The 24,621-nt window shown below is 40.1% G+C and overlaps 1 protein-coding gene and 1 long non-coding RNA gene across 3 annotated transcripts in view; one reads left to right on the plus strand and one right to left on the minus strand.

Moving 5' to 3' along the window:
- Positions 1-15,236: 15,236 nt before the first annotated feature.
- ZNF396 (zinc finger protein 396) lies at positions 15,237-23,800 on the minus strand. 2 transcript variants are annotated; one of them, XM_057504116.1, is made up of 4 exons: positions 23,696-23,800; positions 20,857-21,323; positions 20,443-20,587; positions 15,237-18,418 (listed from the first exon to the last, which is right to left on the minus strand). In XM_057504116.1, exons 2-4 carry the CDS (start codon positions 21,250-21,252, stop codon positions 17,964-17,966), a joined length of 996 nt encoding a protein of 331 aa, XP_057360099.1. In that variant the 5' UTR covers positions 21,253-21,323; positions 23,696-23,800; the 3' UTR covers positions 15,237-17,963. The 2 variants fall into 2 exon arrangements, with proteins under 2 accessions (XP_057360099.1, XP_036787455.2); XM_036931560.2 differs by having other exon boundaries at positions 23,610-23,748.
- LOC118935357 (uncharacterized) overlaps positions 20,867-24,621 on the plus strand; it is a 33,600-nt gene continuing 29,845 nt past the window's right edge. The window contains exons 1-2 of the long non-coding RNA XR_008998321.1: positions 20,867-20,963; positions 23,007-23,365. This is a non-coding gene — a long non-coding RNA (uncharacterized LOC118935357). The remainder of the gene's footprint in view (positions 20,964-23,006; positions 23,366-24,621) is intronic.

Raw genomic sequence — 24,621 nt, forward strand, 5'->3', positions numbered from 1 at the left:
CAGCAATTTTAGGTTTACAACAAAATTGAGAAGGCAGTACAGAGATGTCCCACATGCCCCAACCCATAGCCTTCCCCATTATTGACATCACTCACCAGAATAGTACTTTTATTTTCAACCAAGGATGAACCTACATTGACATCATAATCACCCAAAGTCCATAGTTTACCTTCAGGTTCACTGTTGGTGTTACATATTCTATGGTTTTGAACAATTGTATAATGACATATATCCAATATAATATCATACAGAGTATTTTCATTGCCCTATGCTCTGCCTATTCATCTCTTCCTGCTTACTCCTGGCAACCACTGTTGTCTCCATAGTTTTGCCTTTTCCAGAATGTCATATAGTTGGACTCATAAAACATGTAGTCTTTTCAGATTGGCTTCATTCACTTAGTAATATGCATTTAAGGTTTATCCATGTCTTTTCTTAAAAAAAAAATTTTTTTTTGTATCATTAATATACAATTACATGAGCAATATTGTGGTTACTAGGTTCCCCATATTATCAAGTCCCCACCACATACCCGATTACAGTCATGGTCCATCAGCATAGTAAGATGCTATAGAGTCACTACTTGTCTTCTCTATGCTATATTGCCTTCCCCTTGCCCCCCACCCCCGATACATTATGTGTGCTAATCATAGTGCCCCTTATTCCCCTTATCCCTCCCTTCCCACCCACCCAACCCCACCAGTCCCTTTCCCTTTGGCAACTGTTAGTCCATTCTTGGGTTCTGTGAGTCTCCTGCTGTTTTGTTCCTTCAGTTTTTGCTTTGTTCTGGTGCTACACAGATGAGTGAAATCGTTTGGTACTTGTCTTTCTCCACCTGGCTTATTTCACTAAGCATAACACCCTCTAGCTCCATCCATGTCGTTGCAAATGGTAGGATTTATTTTCTTCTTATGGTTGAATAATACTCCAATTTATGGTCGTATATGTACCACATCTTCTTTGTCCATTCATCTACTGATGGACACTTAGGTTGCTTCCATTTCTTGGCTATTGTAAATAGTGCTGCGATAAACATAGGGGTGCATATGTCTTTTTCAAACTGGAGTGCTGCATTCTTAGCTAGGAATGGAATTCCTGGGTCAAATGGTATTTCTATTTTTAGTTTTATGAGGAACCTCCATACTTCTTTCCACAATGGTTGAACTAGTTTACATTCCCACCAGCAGTATAGGAGGGTTCCCCTTTTTCTGTATCCTTGCCAGTATTTGTTGTTCCTATTTTTTTCTATGTTGGCCATCCTAACTGGCATGAGGTGATATCTCATTGTGGTTTTAATTTGCAGTTCCCTGATAATTACCTATGTGAAACATCTTTTCATGTGCCTGTTTGCCTTCTGGATTTCTTCTTTGGAGACTGTCTATTCATGTCCTACACCCATTCTTTAATAGGATTATTTGCTTTTTGGGTGTTGAGGCATGTGAGTTCTTTATATATTTTGGATGTTAACCCCTTGTCGGATATGTCATTTACAAATATATTCTCCCATACTGTAGGATGCCTTTTTGTTCTGCTGATAGTGTCCTTTGCTGTACAGAAGCTTTTTAGCATGATGTAGTCCCATTTATTTTTTATTTTGTTTTCCTTGCCCAAAGAGATGCATTCAGGAAAAAGATGCTCATGTTTATATTCAAGAGATTTTTGCCTATGTTTTCTTCTAAGAGCTTTATGGTTTCATGATTTACATTCAGGCCTTTGATCCATTTTGAGTTTACTTTTGTGTATGGGGCTAGACAATAATCTAGTTTTGTTCTCTTGCATGTAGCTGTCCAGTTTTGCCAACATCATCTGTTGAAGAGGCTGTCATTTCCCCATTGTATACCATGGCTCCTTTACCATATATTAATTGACCATATATGCTTGGGTTTATATCAGGGCTCTCTAGTCTGTTCCATTGGTCTATGGGTCTGTTCTTGTGCCAGTATCAAATTGTCTTGATTACTGTGGCTTTCTAGTAAAGCTTGAAGTCAGGGAGCATAAGACCCCCTGCTTTATTCTTCCTTCTGAGGACTGTTTTGGCTATTCAGGGTCTTTTGTGGTTCCATATGAATTTTAGAACTATTTGCTCTAGTTGGTTGAAGAATGCTGTTGGTATTTTGATAGGGATTGCATTGAATCTGTAGATTGCTTTAGGCAGGATGGCCATTTTGACAATATTAATTCTTCCTATCCATGAGCATGGGATGTGTTTCTATTTATTGGTATCTACTTTAATTTCTCTCTTGAGTGTCTTGTAGTTTTCAGAGTACAGGTCTTTCACATCCTTCATAAGGTTTATTCCTAGGTATTTTATTCTTTTTGATGCAACTGTGAATGGAATTGTTTTCCTGATTTCTCTCTCTGCTAGTTCATTGTTAGTGTATAGGAATGCCACAGATTTCTGTGTATTAATTTTGTATCCTGCAACTTTGCTGTCTTCCAAATTGTCTGTACCATTTTGCATTCCCAACAGCAGTGAATGAGTGTTCCTGTTGCTCTATATCCCTGCTAGAATTTGGTGGTATTGGTGTTCTAGTTTTTGGCCATTCTAATAGATATATGTCGAACTCTAGATTTTTAATAGATGCTCTTTATCATTGTGGAAGTTACCTTCTAGTCTCATCACAAATGGATGGTGAATTTTGTAAAATACTTTTTCTTCATCAGTTGATAATGATCATGTGATTTTTCATTTTGAACCTATTAATCTGGCGGATTATTTTCATTTGGAATACTAAGCCAATCGTATAGTCCTGGGATAAACTCAGCTTAGTCCAGGTGTTTTTCTTCTTTTTATACATCGCCGGGTTCAATTTGATAATATTTTGTGGAGGACTTTTGTGGCTATGTTCATTAAGGATTTTGGATTGTAGTTTTCTTGCTCTGTCTGCTCTTTTTCCTTTTCTAATCTTTTATTATTTGTATTGTTTAAATTGGATAATTTCTACTGATTTAGGGGTATCTGTTTTGTCTGTCATCTGCATTCTTCCCCTGAGCTCATCCAGTGATATTTTTTTGTTGTTGTTGTATTTTCAGCTCAAAAATTTTCATTTGGGCCATCTTTATATCTTTGATTTCTTTCCTGATGTGTCCTATCTTTTTGTTCATTTACCCTTATTTCCTTAGCATAGTTATAATACCCAATTTAAAGTATTTTTCTATCCTAATATCTGACATCTAGGCAATGGCATGATTTGATTTTCTTTCTTCTTGCAAATTGAGATATTTCTGATTCTTCCAATGCCTAGTAATTTTGCTTATATCCTGTATGTTTTGAATATTATGTTATCTGATTCTGGGCATCATTTAAACCCTAAGGAGATGGTTGATTTGTTTGTTTTAGTAGGCAGTTGTCCTAATTATGACAAGGCCACAAGTTCTGATCTGCATTGTGTAGGCTGCAGTTCTAGTCAATTCAGTTTTCAAACATTTCCAGTCCTTCATGTATGCCACCCAGTGGCCATTCTGGATCCTGGGGGTTATCTACCCTGTAGCTCAGTTCTCAGTGCCTGTGCTCTGCTGTTTAAGGTCAGGTCCATGTACTGTTTAGAGTTGAGCAGTAGAGTTCAAACACTACTTTTGCAGATCACACTTGATCTCTGTCCTCTGCAATAAATCCAGTACTTTATGGCTCCCTGAGTCCTCCTTTATTAATTTCCCACCTAGGAAGCTAAGGTTTTAGTTTCCCTGCTCTGCTGTTTACTTCTCTCAACGATATGTGCATTCTGGTCCAAGCAGTGAGAGCACATAGAGGGAATAAAAGCAGCAGAGATTGACACCATGCTCTTGAGACCAAAGTCTTCTGATCAGAGAGCTGGGTCCCCTCCCTCTGAGTCAAGGTGTTTTCCTGGTGCCCCTACCATTACTGTGCTGCCACCTGGAAGAGAAGTTAAAAGAAGAAAACAGATGTTGGATTTCCTCCTTTCTCTCTGACCTTCTGGAGCCTCTTTCCCACTCGTTTGGCCAGACATAGAGCACTTCTCTTGGAGTTCTTCCTGCTCACTCTCTGTGTGCACTTCTGGGGTTCCAGGCTGCCTTTGAGTCTAGGCCAGGAGAAACCAAGGGGAGGAAAAGGTGAATTCAATGCTCGTTCAGTAGAACTTCAGTTTTAGTCTTCTTGCTATTATTTATTTTATGGAGTTCTCAGGGAGCTGCCCAGTGCATTCCATCCAGACTTAAATGGGAATTTCTCTGTGGAGACAGGGTAGAGTGTGCTTACTTTCTTCCCGGTAACCACAGCAATTTTTTCTTATTTTTATCATTTTTTCCCCTTCAACTTACTTTGGTTTTAAATTGGTCTTTTGTTTTTTCCCTAGCTTCTTAAGGTGAACAGTTAGATCACTGATTTTTAACCTTTCTTCCCTTCTAATACAACTATTTAAAGGAATGGTACATCAGGGCTTCAGCCCTGCTTCTCTGTAGTTTTCTAAGCTCTTCCCTTCACATGTATCAGCTTCATCTTCCAGCTGTTGCATCATAACCAGTCACAACCGTATGTGGAGCCAGAAAGGTATTATCCCTTCTGTATATCTCTGTGGAGACAGTGAAGGTTCCTATGGCCAGGATTCTCACCCGGCCCTGGTCCACTTGCTCACTACATACATGTGGGCAATACAGTGCTATTGACTCTATATAAAGAGCTCTGCCCAGAGCTCTGGGCTGCTGCACAGCTGCAGGAGAGCAGAGGCTAGAGTGGTGGCAGTGCTGAGGACAGAGACTGAGATGGCTGCAGGGGCAGAGAGGCCCAGAGGCATAGACTGGCTTGCTACATGCAGACTTGCTGGGAGTGGATGGGATTCTAGTGATTGGCCTGCCTCTGTGGGAATAAAGTTGGTTACAAACCCTTTCACCCCAAGAATGTTCCACTGTCATTTTTTGGTCTCATTGAATCCAACTTGTCGAGAGCTGAAACACATTGGCAAGACAGTCTCCCTTTTAGAAGAAAGCAAACTTTTCCCAGAAGTTATGCAGCAGGCTTCTAATGTCTCATTGGGTGATATGCCCATTCCTAAATCAAAATTACTTGGAGGTGGAATAGGGTTACCATGATTAGCTTAGAGTAATCATTTTGAGTTGAATGAATATTGAGAAGTCAAACTGTAAAACCACCTAACTGACAAGACTTCTTATAGTCAATGAATCAAAGCAAAGTTTAACAGACTAATCCATTTCTGATTCAGCCCCACTGACATGGGAATATGTCTACCAAATGGAAATACTCTACCTAGAATCCTGACAGCTCCTGCAATAAACTGGAGCCGGCCAATCCCCATAGGAACAGATGTATACCTGGTTGGGTCATTAGCCTGACACTAGAATTCCACACCTTTTTTAAGCTACCACTCAATATCTTTGTTGCCTTCAAATAAAAACAATCCTTCAGAGAAAACAAGGCAGTTAATCTGGGCTAAATTCAAACTCAAGATTAAGAGACCCAAATAATAAAATACATCCAATAGGTAACATTTCAGGAATCAGACCTCAAAAGCTGTGTTCAGATCAGGAATCAATATAGCAATTAATTAATTTCTTTATAAAAGTGCTTTGATTTAAAGATGGATATTAAAACTAATTATAATGGTTTTTGCTAGCCATCCAAGATTTGTGGCCTATATAGTCCACTTGAATCATCTAAAACTGCTGCAATTGTCTAATCCTTGCCTGTGCTCAGTGTTAGTGGCAAAGAGAACATTATTTCGACTCACGTTAGTCCTTTCACCAAACACTCATCTGGATTTTATCTTCCAGATCCTCTGCTTTTCAACAACATTCATTCCATAGTTTCTTCTTCTTCTTCTTTTTATTTATTTTTTGCTAGAATATAAAGTTTCTCAGGGAAGGAATTATATAAAAGTAGTTTTCTTTTTGTTTCCTCCAATGATTGTTTTTAATCATAAAATATACATAAAATTTACCATTTTGAAGTATTCGATTCAGTGGCAATTAAGTATATTTATAATGTGCAACCATCCCAATACCACTTTCCATAACTTTTTCATCACACCAAACAGAAACTCTAGACCCATAAAACAGAAACTTACTCCTTTCTCTGCTGAACACTGGTAACCACTTTTTGCCTCTATAGATTTGCCTATTCTAGGTACCTCATGAAAGTGGAATCATACAATATTTCTCTCTTTGTGTCTGGCTTATTTTACTTAGCATAATGTTTCAAAGGTTCATCCATGTTGTAGAATGTATCAGAATTTCATTGCTTTTTAAGGCTGAATAATATTCCATTGTATATAAATATATACTTCATTTTGCTGATCTATTGATGACCACTTGGGTCACTTCCACCTTTTTGCTATTGTGAATAATGCTATGAACACAGTTGTACAAGTACCGTTTTGAGTCCCTGCTTTCAATTCTTTTGGATATATGCTTAGGAGTGGAATTATTGGATCATATGGTAATTCTATATTTAGCTTTTTGAGGAACTACCAAATTTTTCCAGTGACTACCATTTTACATTCCCATCAGCAATGAACAAAGGTTCCAATTTCTCCACATCCTTGCCAACACTTGTTATTTTTAATCATAGAAATCCCAATAGGTATGAGGTGGTATCCCACAGTAGTTTTGATTTGCAGTTCCCAAATGTTCAGTGCTATTGAGCATTTTTCCTGTACTTATTGTCCACTTGTGTGTCTTCTTTGAAGAAATATCTATTCTTGTCCATGCCCATTTTCGAAGAGTTGTTTGGGCTTTTGTTTTTGTCAGTTGTAGGAGTTCTCTATATATTCTGAATATTGATCCCTTATCAAGTACATGATTTGCAAATATTTTCATTCTGTAAGTATTTGAGTGCCTATTATGGGCCATATACTGTGCCAGATGCTTGAGAAACACCAATGAATGACCCAGCCCATCCTCTCAAGAAACATAAAATGGTGGGATCAACACAGAAGCAAATATAGTCTTTTTTTTAATTAAGGTATTATTGATATACACTCTTATGAAGGTTTCACATGAAAAAACAATGTGGTTACTACATTCACCCGTATTATTGAGTCCCCCCCATACTCCATTGCAGTCACTGTCCATCAGTGTAGTAAGATGCCACAGATACACTAGCAAATATAGTATCTTTAGTGGGATAAAAAATTATCACATTGCTTCTCAAATATGCAAAGGAAAATGAAACTTATTTTTTATAACTGATGTTTTTGCTTCTTGAATTTCCACCCCATTGGGCATGGGGTGGTGGGGTGAAAGAATTGAATTATTTAGTCCATTTTAAGTTCAACTCCATCTACCCTTTCCTGTCATCTGGATGTCTAGTAGGGGGTTTACATCATCATAAGTGAAGTGTTGCTGTGGATTGGGTTTCAGATAGGCTTGCTGTCCTCCTGATCTTCTCTAGTCTCTATTCTTTGCAGCTAGTCTGCTGTGGTGCTTGCTCACCAAACATGCAGCAAATGATCTGGCTTGTTTTTTGTTTTTTGGCTATGCCAGAGGCGAGTATCCCTTCCTTAGTGATTTGCTTACCCCTTGGTCTTAGCCACTCCTCTAAAGTGTGGCTGAGACTCAAAGCTGATTCTGGCCTATTGCATCCTGCAGCTCTTAGCTAAAAGATCCACAAAGTTACTTTGTGCAATGGTACAATCAACTATTTTTATAATTAATAACAGGGGGTACATTCAACTATTTTCCAAGGCCCCTGTTGGGCATGGAGAACTGCTGAATATCTTCTAAGCCACATTAGCTGGCAGAGGCCCTTTGCCTAACATGGCATTACCATATCTACAATAACCCAATGTTAGAGTACAGGACAGCAATTGTTCTGCCAATGCACTCAATGGCAAGTGGGCTCGGCCCTCTCCCCCTTCAAGTTCTCTCCAACACCCCCCCCCCCAACCATTTCTGCAGAGGTTGGGTGCAGAAATGAAAGGACACTTGTGTATGACCATGTCTCACCATTCCCAGTGCCAGGAGGGTTTTTTCTCTTTTGCTCTCTAATGACTTCTTTCTTCCCAGAGTATCATTTCTCCTCCTCCTATTCCTTGGGGCCATATTTGCAGTTTGTTATTTTTAAAATACTTCATTTTCTGTGATAAATGAAATACCAGGGATAAAAACAGATTGCTATGGAATCAATAGAGGGATATGATAGTGGTCCCAACGTAACCTTGGGGTGTTAGGGTAGGCTTCCTGGAGGACGTGGCATCCAAGCTAAAACCTGATGAATACATAGACATTAAGTAAAGTTTAGATGCTAATTAAGAGTTCAAAAGCCCAGAGGCATAAGGACTTTTAATTTGGAATGTCTTCAGTATAGAGTATAAAGGAGGCAATGGCAAGAGATAAAGCTAAAGTAGTTAGCTGAGGTCAAGAAAAGCCTCAAAAACCTTGTTTAGGAATTCTGATTTTATGTTAAAAGCAATGAAAAGCCTATGTGTTAAAGCAAAGAAAGGACATCAAATTTGTTTTAGAAAGATCACTGGTTAAAGGAAATGGATGCAAATACAGAAGTTAAGGGTCACTTTGCTCTCCTTCATTCAGAGATTAGTCATCATCTTGAATTTTGTAAGGACATTCTAGAAAAGTATAGATAGCATTGGAAGGTGGATCCCATCAGCAAATTTAAAGTTGAAGAGATGGATCCTCATGGAAGGCCGATGAAGAGAGGGAGAATAATTGGTGCAACCCAGGGCCTTCAGAGGTGGGAATGGTGAGAACCAGAGACCCCTCTTTCATTCTGAAAGAAGGGGGAGAGGAAATGATGGGTGAGGTACAGATGAACAAATTTGGTGGCAGGAGGTTTTAAGAGTTCTCATCTTTTTTTTCTGTAACACAGGTGCAAAATCAGTCATCTGTTCATGGAGAGGAGGGTGGCCAAAGAGGAATATTGGCAAACATTGTTCGCTGTCCCAATGTTGTTCCAAATCCCCATTTGCCCTGCTGCCTTCCTTCTAGAGGTTGAAAATCCTTGCTTTATCAGACACATTTGCAACAAGGTAACATAAGCAAAATTTTGCTGGGGTTTCTTAAATGCCTTTTACATTCCTAGAAAAGGAGTTGGCCATGGCTGAAGCTCCTGTTCCTCTTTTTTCCTGACTTGACCCCAGTTGTCATTCCTAGAGCTGGGACAGCTCTCTTACACATGTGGGAATATAAGCATGAGGGAAAGGCCAAAAGAAGGGCAGAGACCACACCCAGAGCACTCATTGTCCAGCGGCTGACTGACAGCCAGCAGCAACTTGCCCTCCAGATTTCTGGTTGCAGCCTTATGTGCTTAAGCCACCAAAGGTTTGGAAACATTCCTCATACAGGAAGGCTTAAGGACAATGCTGAACATCTAATCTAGTCTCTGAAGAGAATGGGAGAGAGGTAAAGAGAGAACACGAGATTATAAATGAAATTATAGATACAATTGAATGCCCAGATGAAATGAGATTCATAAAAAAATATACCAATCTCATTTGGGAGTATTTACTATCTGTGGAAATTTATCAACCTAATGGGGGTGCTAATATCATGCTAATTTTTATCAAGGTTATCCCAAGTCATATTAATTCTCCATTTAGATAAACTGTCACCTTCTACTACTGTTAGAAGCAGGTACATTATATTATTATAGTACATAGGACATATTATGTATAATCGTGCATTAGTGATCTAGTACATGCATATAAGCAGGTACATAATATCCTTAGAGTACATAGTACATACTATTATTGATTGGACATAGCACATCAAGTCAAATCATTTCCAGTCAACATGCGTATCCCTACCACTGAAGGCCACCTAATCACCATGCTGCGTGAAATCATCAACACTCTCACAATCGTGTCCCTCTTCTCGCTCCGGGCCCATTCGTAAATGCTAGATTACTCAAAGTACACAGCAACACCATTTAAAGGTTTGTCTTTAGATATAATTTAGATAAAATTCACACCACTTTCTGGCAGAGAAGTTCAGATAATCACAATAGAGAATGTAATCTTGAAAAGTTTATGGCAACACCAAGTGAAGACAGACACTTCCCTGAGAATACTTGATTTAGATTCTGTCCTTTTATTCATAGTACCAAAGAAACTCTTTCCATAATTAAGCATGATTCACAATACACACATCTCTGAGGCATTGCTTCTTTAATAGATAGCTTGTTCCTCTTTTTTCAAAAAGAATGAACCCAAATAAAAAGACTCTTATGTTTTAAGTAACTGAAATATACAAAATCTAATGTGTATCCCTATTCACTACAGTTACAAAGTACAATCACCATAAAAAAAAATCTATTATTAAAACTTAACATTCACCTCTCCCACCACTAGGCTTGTATTTATCAATATACTAACCAAGCAGAGCCCAGAAATCGCACATTTGTTTCTGGAGTTACTCTAAGCATTATATATGGTTGGATTTTCTGATAATTGTTTACATGTTGTGAGGAATCCAATCAAAGAAGTTCACTATGAGCCCCCTCTTTACTTCTTCTTTGGGCTTTCATTTCTGATGTTTGTCTCCATAATGGCTGTGGCACTACACTATGGAAAAACACATGTATCTTATAATAGAGTATTATCAGGAATCCCTGGAAAAGGGAGCATTATGTTGTATGTCAGAATAATTTTAATAACATACCAGTCATTTTATTTTTAAACAGAGAATCTGACTTACTTAAACATGGTTAAAACTCAGTGGATTCTTTGAACTGACCATTGGTGATTCCTCATTTGTACAAGAGCATCAAAATCCAGGGTTTTGAGATTCAAGATGGCAGAATGAGAAGTGAGACAGAAAATTCCTCCCCAAACCACATATAGTATAAAAAATATAGTTAAAACAACTAAGCCTAAAACAGCAACAGGAAAGAAGGCTGCACCAGCTCATGAACAGAGCAGACCTCACGAAACAGGGTAATGTACCAAAGCCTTGATCCAGAGGGACCCAAGCCCTTCCCCAACCTCAGCTCACTGGCAGGAGGAAGAGATATAGAGTGGGGAGCAGGTGGAAGCCTAGAACTGCTGAACACCCAGCCCTGGAGGTCTGCTTTGGAGCACAAACCTACATTGGGTGGTGCTCTGGAGGTTGGTGGGGTTGGGGAGCTGGCACAGGCAGAGTGCTTGACACTGAGATTCTGGCCATTTGTGGAGGATGGGGATCCACATCTGGCCACTCTGGGATAAAGGAAAGGCAGGAGGTCTGAGAGGCTTTGTAAGCAGGGAGAGGGCTGCTGAAGGGCCGGGGTTTGCAAGGAGCTTGCTGCGTAGAAGGGATAGGTGGACAGGGTTGTCTGGGCATTCTCTGCCCAGCAGGTTGGGAACTTTGAGCTTCAGGCACTCCATTCCCTTGGTTGGCTATTCAGCTCCAAGGCCCCTCACTGTGACACACAGCCTGCTGCACCTTCCTCCCAGTCTGCTGGGCATCTGGTCGCAAACCAGCAGTCAGTGCGCTGGCATCAGGTCAGTCAGAGGGAGGCCCCACCTACAACAGCTAGAGATGCAAACCACAGAGGCTTACACCTGTGTGCTTGGCCCACTGGCTCTGATACAGGAGACAGGCACTGCAGATGGGAATCAGGAAACAGCTCTTTCCTCCCCCCAGGCACCAGCGCCACTCCCCTATGTCCCCAACCTCACTCTAGGGGCTGAGCAGCTCTAGAGACTAGAGCTTCTGGGCACAGAGGGTACCACATAGAAATAAGAAATGTCAAAGGAACCTGGTCCAGACCAAAATCTCACAAACACCAGAAAAAGGGCCAAATGAAAATGAAATCACCGATCTTCCTGAAAGTGTTCAAAATAAAAATCATAAACATGCTCATGGAGGTACAGAAAAATATTCAAGAACTCAGGAACGAATTTAAGTCAGAGATTCAATCATTAAGAAATTCCATACCTGAAATGAAACATACAATGGAGGGATATAAAAGTAGATTAGATGTAGTAGAAGAGAAGGTGAATGGTACAGAAATTAGACAAGAGGAATACAAAGAAGCTGAGGTACAGAGAGAAAAAAGAATCTCTAAGAATGAAAGAATATTGAGAGAACTGTGTGACCAATCCAAACAGAACAATATTCGCATTATAGGGGTACCAGAAGAAGTAGAGAGAGAAAAAGGGATAGGGATAGAAAATGTCACTGAGGAGGTAATTGCTCAAAAATTCTCCAACTGGTGAAGGATACAGTCTCTCAAGCCATGGAGGTACACAGATCTCCCAACACAAGGGACCCAAGGAAGACAACACCAAGACATATAATAATTAAAATGGCAAAGATCAAGGATAAAGACAGTCTTTTAAAAGCAGCTAGAGAGAGAAAAAAGATCACATACAAAGGAAAATCCATAAGGCTATCATCAGATTTCTCAACAGAAAACTTACAGGCCAGAAGGGAGTGGCATGATATATTTAATGCAATGAAGCAAAGGGCCTCAAACCAAGAATACTCTACCCGGTAAGGTTACCATTTAAATTTGAAGGAGGGATTAAACAATTTTCAGATAAGCAAAAGCTGAGAGAATTTACCTCCCACAAACAGTCTCTACAGTGCATTTATGAGTGACTGCTATAGGTGGAAGTGTTCCTAAGGCTAAATAGCTGCCACCACGGAAAATTAAACTAAAGTAGAACAATTAATTACTAAGCAGATGCAAAATCAAATCAACTACCCCCAAAGACAATCAAGGGGTAGAAAAGAGGACAGAATATGATACCTGACATATAAAGAATGGAGGAGAAAGAAAAAGGAGGAAAAAACAAAAAGAACCTTTAGGTTGTATTTGTAATAGCAGACGAAATGAGTTAAATTAGACTTTTAGATAGTAAGGGAATTACCATTAAACATTTTGGAACCACGAATCTAAAGCCTGCAATGGCAGTAAGTGCATTTTTATTGATAATCACCATAAATGTAAATGGTCTGAATGCACCAATCAAAAGTCACTGAATGGATTAAAAAAAAAAACAAGACTCATCTACATGTTGCCTACAAGAGACTTACTTCAAACCCAAAGACATACAAAAAATGAAAGTAAAGGGATGGAAAAGATATTTCATGCAACTAATAGTGAGAAAAAAGCAGGTGTTGCAGTACTTGTATCAGACAAAATAGACTTCAAAACAAAGAAAGTAACAAGAGACAAAGAAGGACATTACATAATGATAAAGGGGTCAGTCCAAGAAGAGGATATAACTATTATAAATATCTATGCACCCAACAAAGGATCACCTACATATGTGAAACAAATACTAACAGAATTAAAGGGAGAAAGAGAATGCAATGCATTCATTTTAGCAGACTTCAACACACTACTCACTCCAAAGAACAGATCAACCAGACAGAATACAAGTAGAGACAGAGGCACTGAACAACGTATTAGAACAGATGGACCTAACGGACATCTACAGAACACTCCATCCAAAAGCAGCAGAATACACATTTTTCTCAAGTGTACATGGAACATTTTCAAGAATACATCATATACTAGGCCACAAAAAGAACCTCAGTAAATTCAAAAAGACTGAAATTGTACCAACGAGCTCCTCAGATCACAAAGGTATGAAACTAGAAATAAATTACACAAAGAAAATGAAAAAGCCCACAAACACATGGAGGCTTAATAAGATGTTCCTAAATAATCAATCGATCAATGACCAAATGAAAACAGAGATCAAGCAATATATGGAGACAAATGACAACAATAATTCAACACCACAAAATCTGTGGGACGCAGTGAAGGCTGTGCTAAGAGGGAAGTATATTGCAATTCAGGCCTACCTCAGGAAAGAAAAATCCCAAATGAACAGTCTAAACTCACACTTAATGAAAATAGAAAAGGATGAACAAATGAGGCCCAAACTCAGTAGAAGGAGGGACATAATAAAGATTAGAGCATAAATAAATAAAACCGAGAAAAATAAAACAATGGAAAGAATCAATGAAGCAGGAGCTGGTTCTTCGAGAAAATAAAATAGATAAACCCCTAGCCAGACTTATCAAGAAAAAAAGAGAGTCTACACACATAAACAGAATCAGAAATGAGAAAGGAAAAATCACTCTGGACACCACAGAAATACAAAGAATTATTAGAGAACACTGAAAAATTATATGCTAACTGGATAACCTAGAAGAAATGGACAACTTTCTAGAAAAATACAACCTTCCAAGGCTGACCCAGGAAGAAACAGAAAATCTGAATAGACCAATTACCAGCAAGTAAATTAAATTGGTAATCAAAAACTATCTAAAAAGAAAACTCCTGTACGGGATGGTTTCACTGCTGAATTTTATCAAGCATTTAGTGAAGACCTAATACCCATCCTCCTTAAAGTTTTCCAAAACATAGAAGAGGAGGGAATACTCCCAAACTCATTCTATAAGGCCAAAATCACTCTAACACCAAAACCAGGCAAAGACACCACAAAAAAAGAAAATTATAGACCAATATCCCTGATGAACATAGATTAAAAAATACTCAACAAAATATTAGCAAACTGAATTCAAAAATACATAAAAAAGATCATCTATCATGATCAAGTAGGATTTATTACAGGGATGCAAGGATGGTACAACATTCGAAAATCCATCAACACCATCCACCACATCAACAAAAAAGGACCAAAGCCACATGATCATCTCCAGAGATGCTGAAAAAGCATTTGACAAAATTCAACATCCATCCATGATAAAAAAACTCTCAACAAAATGGGTATTGAAGGCAAGTACCTCAACATAATTAAGGCCATATATGACAAACCCACAGCCAGCACTGCACTTAACAGCAAGAAGCTGAAAGCCTTTCCTTTAAGATTGGGAACAAGACAAGGATGCCCACTCTTCCCACTTTTATTCAACATGGTTATGGAGGTCGTAGCCATGGCAATCAGACAACACAACGAAATAAAAGGCATCCAGATTGGCAAGGAAGAAGTCAAAATGTTCCTGTTTGCAGATGACATGATATTGTACATAAAAACCCTAAAGAATCCACTCCAAAACTACTAGGTCTAATATCTGAATTCAGCAAAGTTGCGGGATACAAAATTAATACACAGAAATCTGTTGCATTCCTACACACTAATGATAAACTAACAGAAAGAGAAATCAGGAAAACAATTACATTCACAATTGCATCAGAAAGAATAAAATACCCAGGAATAAACCTGACCAATGAAGTGAAAGACCTATACTCTGAAAACTACAAGACACTCATGAGAGAAATTAAAGAAGATACCAATAAATGGAAACACATTCCATGCTCATGGATAGGAAGAATTAATATTGTCAAAATGGCCATCCTGCCTAAAGCAATCTACAGATTCAATGCAATCCCTATCAAAATACCAACAGCATTCTTCAACCAACTAGAGCAAATAGTTCTAAAATTCATATGGAACCACAAAAGACCCCGAATAGCCAAAGCAATTGTGAAAAGGAAGAATAAAACAGGGGGAATTTATGCTCCCTGACTTCAAGCTCTACTACAAAGCCACAGGAATCAAGACAATTTGGTACTGGCACAAGAAAAGATCCACAGACCAATGGAACAGACTAAAGAGCCCAGATATAAACTCAACCATATATGGTCAATTAATATACAATAAAAGAGCCATGGATATACAATGGGGGAAATGACAGCCTCTTCAACAGCTGGTGTTGGCAAAACTGGACAGCTACATATAAGAGAATGAAAATGGATTATTGTCTAACCCCATACACAAAAGTAAACTCAAAATGGATCAAAGACCTGAATATAAGTCATGAAACTATAAAACTCTTAGAAAAGAACATAGGCAAAAATCTCTTGGACATAAACATGAGCAACTTCTTCATGAACATATCTTCCCGGGCAAGGGAAACAAAAGCAAAAATGAACATGTGGGACTATATCAAGCTAAAAAGCTTCTGTACAGCAAAGGACACCATCAGTAGAACAAAAAGACATTTTACAGTGTGGGAGAATATGTTCATAAATGACAGATCCGATAAAAGGTTGACATCCAAATTATATAAAGAGCTCATGCACCTCAACAAACAAAAATAAGCCAATTAAAAAAATGGGTAGAGGAGCTGAACAGACACTTCTCCAAAGAAGAAATTCAGATGGCCAACAGACACATGAAAAGATGCTCCACATCGCTAATCATCAGAGAAATGCAAATTAAAACCACAATGAGAAACCACCTCATGCCAGTTAGGATGGCCAACATCCAAAAGACAAACAACAACAAATGTTGGTTAGGATGTTGAGAAAGGGGAACCCTCCTACACTGCTGGTGGGATGTAAACTAGTTCAACCATTGTGGAAAGCAGTATGGAGGTTCCTCAAAAAACTAAAAATAGAAATGCCATTTGACCCAGGAATTCCACTCCTAGGAATTTACCCTAAAAATGCAGGAGCCCAGTTTGAAAAAGACATATGCACCCTTATGTTTATCGCAGCACTATTTACAATAGCCAAGAAATGGAAGCAACCTAAGTGTTCATCAGGAGATGAATGGATAAAGAAGATGTGGTACATATACACAATGGAGTATTATTCAGCCATAAGAAAACAAATCCCACCACTTGCAACAACATGGATGGAGCTAGAGGGTATTATGCTAAGTGAAATAAGCCAGGCAGAGAAAGACAAGTATCAAATGATTTCACTCACCTATGGAGTATAAGAACAAAGCAAAATCTGAAGGATCAAAAAAGGAGACTCACAGAACCCAAAATGGACTAACAGTTACCAAAGGGAAAGATACTGGGGAGGATAGGTGGGAAGGGAGGGATAAGAAGGAAAAAGGGGCATTACGATTAGCACACATAATATGCAGGGAGGGGACACAGGAAGGCACTATAACACAGAGAAGACAAGTAGTGATTCTATAGCATCTTACTATGCTGATAGACAGTGACTGTAATGGGGCATATGGTAGGGACTTGATAATACGGGGAGTCTAGTAACCATAATGGTGCTCACGTAATTGTACATTAATGATACCAATATATATATATATATATATATATATATATATATATATATATATATATATATCCAGGGTCTTACATACTAACAGCTTGTCTAGAAACTCATCTTACTAAGACTGCATAAGACCCTGTAAAGGTTGCTTTATGATATCTGAAACATGTTCACAGCTGATTTAGGTCAGATAGTTGTCCTTTTCCAGGTAAGCTGTAATACACTTCTCCACTATATGCCACACTTGCCAATATGCATGCTCCATCAGTTTTGTTTGGACAGTCTTCATCTCTCTTTTTTATGTCAAGATGACCATCAACTTTGTATGGGCACCCACAGATAGCCCTATTTATTATCAGAACATTCCTTATGTCTGTGCCACTCCATGTCCAGCCATATTAATTTTCACTGTTTTCAAATTACATTGTAAAGGAGATCATTTTTTTCTTATACAGTATGTAGATTCTTGTGAGTTTTTGCAAGAGATTAAGCCCCTTCACTCACTGCCTCCTAACACTGATCCTGGACCTTTCAGCCTAGGTATTGAGGCATATATTCTTTGGGGTCTCCTCAATCCTATTCTATTTTGAATCAGGTAACAAAAAAACAAATGGAAAGTTAAACTCTTTTAATCTTTGGTTTGAGAACTCTAATGCTCAAGTTATGAAATGGAGAATATCCTTTCTTATACTAACTCACACATTCTTTCTCAACAGGGAAAATGTACTTGTCTAAAAAGGAATAAACTAGCTCATTACTTCTGTTAACAGAAATAGTAGAACTTGTCTGAGCATGTCTTTTCAAGACTGCTTTAGGAATAGAAATCTGAATTAAACTTTAGGATCTCAAACATCTGAATTGACACTGTTTTTATAAGCAGAAAAGCAAACAATGCTGACAGAAGATATTTTACATTCTCTCCTGTGGCTTTTTTGACCTTTGAAAGGAAACTGGTGCCTACTGAAACCACTGATTTATACTAATGGAGTGTTTGTGCCTTGTGTCTTCCTCCCTGTTGAAAAAGCTCTGAGCAAATGCATCGATACCCTTATAATGTTGAATGGACTTTTTCTTGAGTGTGACTTTTCCTATGTCTGAAAAGATTTGAGTTCTGACTAAAGGCTTTCCCACATTCATGACACTTGTAGGGTTTTTCTCCAGTGTGGATTCTTTGATGCTGAATCAGGTTTGTGCTTCGGGTGAAAGACTTTGCACAGACATCACATGCATAAGGTTTCTCTCCACTATGGACTCTCTGATGTAGGATAAGGGCTGAGCTTTGACTAAAGGTTCTGCCACATTCATTACACTTGTGTTGTTTCTTTCGAGAAGGGTTTTCCTGTCTTCTTTCAAACCTGCCATTTTGTCCACAGGTTCTCCTGTATGCGAATCTCTGGGAAGCATTCATACGAAGGGTGTTAGAAACATCATAATGTGGTTCTATGCCTGGAGAAGTCTTTTGCCTTGAAGCTGATTTCACTTTTATAGTTCTGGTGTCTTTACCTGAAATAATACACAGAAAAGCATATTACCAGTTCTTTGTTCAGAAAGAAAAAAGGCAAATAGGATGATCCAAATTAAATATATGCAGACTATTTATTAGCTAGTACATCTGTAAGATTGCATTACAATGTGGAGGATGGAGATGTAAGTCAGAAAACATTGAGATCATAAGGCCAAATAAAAAGGTTTATAACTGAAGGGACAGTCAATAATAAAGATGAAAAGCTGTATTCAAAAAGTAGAATGGTAAATAGAGTTAAAAACATATATCAGAGACTGAGGAAAGTCTGGAAGAAAAGAAAAGGTCTTAAAGATGATAAATTATTGGAGAAGCAAAGGAGCAACTAAAGAAAAGGAATCACATGTGTTAATGGACAGCAAAATTTAGTACAGAGTACCAATAAACAAAAGTTTGATACTGATAAATGAGTCAATAATTAAGCGAAGGAAGGAGATGAAGAAACCAATGTGTCAAAAAGGAATACAGAAATACAAGTTAGAAAAAGAAATTATGGACTAGTTAAGGATAATTGATACCTCAAAAAATCAAGGATAGTACAGAGTACCCATCTGCAAAAACCTCTACTCCTTACATTATTTTCTAGTACTAGTGAAATGGCATATTCCTGGTTACAGAGAAAACATTTTACTAATGGTAAGGTTTCAGTCCCAAATTAATTTTTCATAGCTTAAACTCGACAGTGACCTCAGTGTCTAATCACTACCATAAAAAATCCTGGCCACAGTTAGCCCTTGATAGTATAGAGACCAAAGTCATCTGCAGAAGCTTTGATAAGACATGACCTGGTACCACAGAAATCATGTAGCAGCCTTAAGAAATGGTTCTAAGTCAGATTCTGGTTCTGTCTGCCTTGTATTGCAAGATCCTGGGTGTTCTGCTTTCAGAGTCAAATTTCAGTGCATCTTTAGAAAATTTTGGGAAAGGCCTCTGAATACATTCACAAGTAGGATGTGGTTCTTGCTAACATTGGGAGTCCAAGACATGGCTTGAGGCTGACCATTCTGTAGTCACCACCACACAAAGCCCCTGGGGCTGGGACAGTTTGTTTCTCTGTCCTGATGGAGTGTGAAAAGACTTTCAATTTTCTCCTAGTTAAGCCAAGACAGTTAGTAGACTAGAGAGGTGTTAAGTGCCCAGCACAAGCCTCTTGGGAGCAGTAACTTGTCAACTAAGAGTAAGAAATATTTTCTAAATCTCTCTCTCTAAATTTTTATTTTTTGCTTTTCCTGTAGTTTATCAAAATTCCCTTAGAAAAACCCTAACCCAATTTAGCTGATCAACCACCCCTGGAATATAGAAGTAGCTGGCGAAGAGGAGGAGATCCTCCCACCTGGAGTTTCCCTCATCATCTCTGGCTCCCATTTTATCCAGCATGATCAGCTATAAGGAGGGTCCTCGCTTAAATGTTACTTCATCAGAAAGGTCTTCTCTACCACTCTATTTAATAAGACGCTGTCCTCACCTCATCTATTCCCCTTATTCTGCTTTGCTTTTTTCCCATAGTACTTATTTCTTTTGGTATCTGCAATGGAAGAACAGACTGCTATGCCAGCCATTTTAGAGCATTTATGTAAAAAGTGATACAAAGAGCAACAGAGGCCAATTTAGGATGTGAGGGAATAGAGAAACAATTTCACAGCACCATGAGAGAGCAAAATCATCTTAGCAGCAACATGGTGATTGAGACTAGATCCCACCAGCAACTGAGCTAGAAGTTATACAGAAATAATGATGTAGACCAGTGGTCCTTAGACTGTGACCTGTGGGTCTCTCAGATGGGCCTCCCAGGCTGCCTGAAGGTAAAAGAGGTGGGAACAGGGCAAAGTTAGAGCCCTGTGGACTGACACTGTTTTCTCCTCTATCAGTTAGAGTAGCTATATTTTCATCTGTTTTGTATACTGGAACTCCACATAAAATTTCATTTGAGAAAGGGTCATGCTGCTTAAAAAAAGGTTTGAAAATTCTAATGAAGGTCTAATGAAGAGTCTGTTCTGCCCCTCACCATTCCGTTTGAAGGAGTGAAGCTCCCGTGATGCCGACTGCAGCTGCTGCTTTGCAGGCTTGTGCCGACTACGTGGTATCTGCTGACTGATTTCACAAGGCACTAGTTTCTCAGCAAGCGTGTCCTCATTTTGTCCAAAAAAGACCTGGAAACAACTAGGCATTAACTGAGGCTGAAGAAGGCAATCAGGTTGGGGCTCTGGGATAAAATAACAGAGAAGAAAGTATGTAGAAAATATCTTGGAACACAGCAAAAGAGAGGTAAAAAGCAGAGCCACATTCTACTTTCTGGCACAGCCAGGAGCACACTCACCATACCACATATGGAGCTGTGATGAGTGGGAGTACAATTTGAGAACTCTAACCCCAGTGATGCCCAGAGCTCCTGACTCATCTCCACAGATGCCTTATTTACCTGCTCAGTTGGCTCATCAAGCTCTTTCTCCAGCTCCTCTAGCACAGACACGGCTTCCTCTCCATTCTCTGGTTGGTGATCTCGCACCCAGGCCTGCAGCTCCTCTGGTAAGATGGTCAGGAACTGCTCCAGCACCAGCAGCTCCAGAATCTTTTGCTTGGTGTGCATCTCTGGCCTCAGCCACTGATGGCAAAGCTCCCGGAGCCGGGTCAGAGCCTCTCGGGGCCCAGGGGACTCCTGGTAGCCAAACTGCCTGAACCGCTGACGGAAGGTCTCTGGGCTATAGTCCAGATCACAGGCCTGCTCATCATCACCGTCCACCTTCACTACCAGGAAGCTGTCAGGCTCCTTAGAAGTTTGTGGAAGGAGTGTTGATGCTCTCAGTTTTGCAGACATTTGGACCGAGAAAAGCTCAGAACCACTACACTTTAATCTTCAAGGAGGTAAAGTTCTCCTTATGGACACTCCTTAAATATGATTAAAGAAACAAGTGTAAATAAGATAAAGACAAATGTTTCTTGAACAATACAGCTAAGATACTTAGGACTGCACAGAAAGTACTGCGCTCAATCTTAAACCATGTTTTCAAATACTTCCTTCTTTAAAAGAATCAGCTAAGACCCAGTAATTCATATGCTTGAGTAATACCCAATTTATTCTGAAAATCATGCCCATGAAGCTGACTAAATATCACAATAAGAGATCATCTAGGATTGCATAGGAGAATAGAAATAGGGAAGCCTGAGAAAAGTTATGACTCTGCGACAGGCTCAAAAAGCTGGTAATTTTTTGATTGTTTATAGTTCATAATGCGTGATCAAAACTGAAAGTTTCTGTGATGACTGCCCTTGTACTGTTCACCATGTAAGAACTTATTCACTATGTAAGAATTTGCTCACCATGTAAGAACTTGTTTGTTATGCTTCAGAAGATCGGAGACTGATGAGAATTAGGCTTGGGGTGGATTAATGATTGTGCATTGAGTCCCCTATACAGAATTTTATTGTTGTTAACAACCATTTGATCAATAAATATGAGAGATGCCCTCTCAAAAAAAAAAAAAAAGCTGGTAATTTTTTTCTAGCCTACTGCAAAGAGTGCTGAAAAATAGTCTTATGAGAGAAGTACTTTTGTGTCAATTTCTTCCAACATTTACTGATTTTTAAAACAGTATTGTTTGGACATTAAAGGAACCATTGAAAGGAGAAAGTAATCACATATCCATCTTAGATTATCCCATTTTTTTCATATTCACTTCTACTTCGCATCCATAACATCTATATATACTATTTATCTATTATAAAATATTTCAGTTGTTTCTAATTTTACTATTATAAATAATGCTGGGAAGCACATTTTCAGGAATGTACTATTTTTGTCCTTTAAAATTATCTTTTTCAAGGGTGTCCGGAGGATTTGGCTTATTAGGGTCAAAGAAGAGTGATAAATGTCTTGCTAAGTGTTACCAAATAAATTTCAGAAGACTATTAATTCATAATGCCACCAGCAATATCATAATTAATGAGGGACTGTTAGCAGGAAGAGGGTGGGAGACACTTTTCTAGGTACCATTTTATTATATGTACCACTAGTAACTGGTGACTAATTAAAAAATCTTATATGTGCCCTTATATGGCCTCTTTATGCAGCCTACCTTTTAATTCCCCACTTAAGAACCAAGCGCTAGACTAGACAATGAAGACGCAGAGGTGACCTGAACAAAGCCTGTGGCTTCATAAAACTTATTAGCAGAGGAAAGGCAACAATGTTACCAAATTAATTATACAGCTTTATACAGTGATGTGTTACACTGCAAATAACAGGAAATTTAATAAATATAAATTATCACAAAAGCCCTGTACAAATAGGTTATTTTCATCCCTGTGTTGCAGATGAGAAACCTGCCAAATCAACCTCAGGCATCATGACCTTGGGCAAAGCGTCAGGGCTGGGGTCTGAATCTAGGCCGTCCACCCTTATCCACGCGGTGCTGCCTGGTCAAGGGGTAGGGCTCCCAAGAGCAGAAAGAGAGCAGCAGACGCCGGTGATCACGGGCCAGAACAGAGTCTGGGGGCGAGACTTGAGCGCGGGAAGGGTCTCGGGTATGACCTCAAGGGAAACTAAGCTAAAGCTGCCTCTGGACTTTACAGGAGAGTGCCGCGGGAACGCACGTTGCAGCAGGAGCCGAATCCATGCCGTCTCCAGCAATGGCTCTCAGACCAGCACAAGAAACGGGGTCACCAAACCCCCAACGCCACAAGAGGGCCTGTAACAAACCGGGTCCCTGCAGGAGAGGCTTCGCTCAGAGTCCTGAATCCTGAGTCTTTCCAGAGAGGTCTGGCGCCCAGTTCAAAATCCCTCTTTTAGCGGGCCGGCTCGGGGAAGGTCGGTGTGCGACGCCCCCAGCCACCTCTCTCACCTGGCCCCCGCCACCCCACCCCACGCAGCGCCCCTCTCCCGCGGGGACCAAACTCTGCGAGACTGCAAGACGCACGTGGCGATGAGGAAGGTGAGCGGCAAGGGCAGGGAGCGCGCGCCGGGCCAGGGGACCGGAGTGGGGTCACCTGAGGGGGTAGGCCCCACGCGGGTGCGCGGGGTCGGGGGTGTGCGGACGCGTGCTGAGAGGCTAGGGGGTGAGCCGCCGAAGTGGGGCCCGCGGGGAAGCCCTGGGCAGCGGGTGTAGGGGACGGTCTGAAGAGGGGGTGCTCGCGGGCGCAGAGGCAAGGGAGTGGGGGAGCTACTGCAAGGCCTACCTGCTGTCCGCGGCCACCCACTTCCACCCGCCACAAGACGGACGCTTCTTACCGCGGCCTAGTGGCGCAGAGGCCTGGGCTCTCACCTCCGTGCAAGGACCGACGACTCGCGTTATCCGGGAGAAGCCTGGGAAGCGACCGGCTGGAAGCTGCTTCCGGTCCTCGCGGCCGGGGTTGGGGGTGGGGCGGGGTTGGGGGAGAGGTGGGGGTGGGGCGGGACGCGGTGTGAGAGAGCGGTTGCCACGGAGACCAGCCGCCTCGCCTTAGGTTTTCTGGGTGGCCGCTCCCCAGCGACAGGAAGGGGGTACCCGACGGGTGGGAACCCCGCTGCTTAGCATCCGCAGCATTATTTCTCAAAGTACTGCTGCTCAGATCTTTCACGTATCTTTCAGTAACTTAGTAAGGTTGTTTCCATTTTATAGGAGATAAAACCAAAAGGTTCCATGACTTGCCCAAGGCCACAGAGGAGAGAATCCTGTGCTTGCTACCCAGTACAGCTTTCCTCTAAAGCCATCTGAACTACTGAGGGCTATGCTTCAAGGAACCTTTTTGAACAGGTTTACCTCTTCCACCCCATGCTTTCACAAGAGAACCCAATGGCCCTTACAAAGGGGAGAACCCGCCCACACACATATTTTGGCACCAATGCATATGTACATGTTTCTTCACATCATCTTAAGTAAATGAAAAATAAATTGCGCCAAATGAACTACAAGACCACAGCTCCACATATTGGCTTCCTCCTCCACCCAGTTTTCCTAGGGTGGTTGGAAAATAGTGGGGAGTGGGAAATTAGGGAGAGGACAGAGATGCTTATTTACCACTTGCTAGTTAATAAACAAGAAAAAAACCCTTTTGATATGACCAAAAAAAACAAAACAAAAGTGTGTTAATGCTGGAGTCTGAAGTGATGAGAGAAAAGGCTGGTTCACACAGTCTACACCAGACCTGGGTTTAGGGGAAAAACTTGCTTCTTAATTAACCTGCAATGACAATAAATTTGAAATTCTTG

Source organism: Manis pentadactyla, chromosome 6, assembly GCF_030020395.1.
Source record: "Manis pentadactyla isolate mManPen7 chromosome 6, mManPen7.hap1, whole genome shotgun sequence".
NCBI classification, from domain to species: domain Eukaryota; kingdom Metazoa; phylum Chordata; class Mammalia; order Pholidota; family Manidae; genus Manis; species Manis pentadactyla.

Excerpts from the sequence above, each read along its gene's own strand:
- ZNF396 (XM_057504116.1), bottom strand. The coding sequence starts at position 21,252 with ATGTCTGCAAAACTGAGAGCATCAACACTCCTTCCACAAACTTCTAAG. Across the intron at positions 20,588-20,856 it reads TTGATGAGCCAACTGAGCAG|GTCTTTTTTGGACAAAATGA; the intron begins GTAAATAAGGCA and ends AGTTGTTTCCAG. Across the intron at positions 18,419-20,442 it reads TCACTCCTTCAAACGGAATG|GTAAAGACACCAGAACTATA; the intron begins GTGAGGGGCAGA and ends GTATTATTTCAG.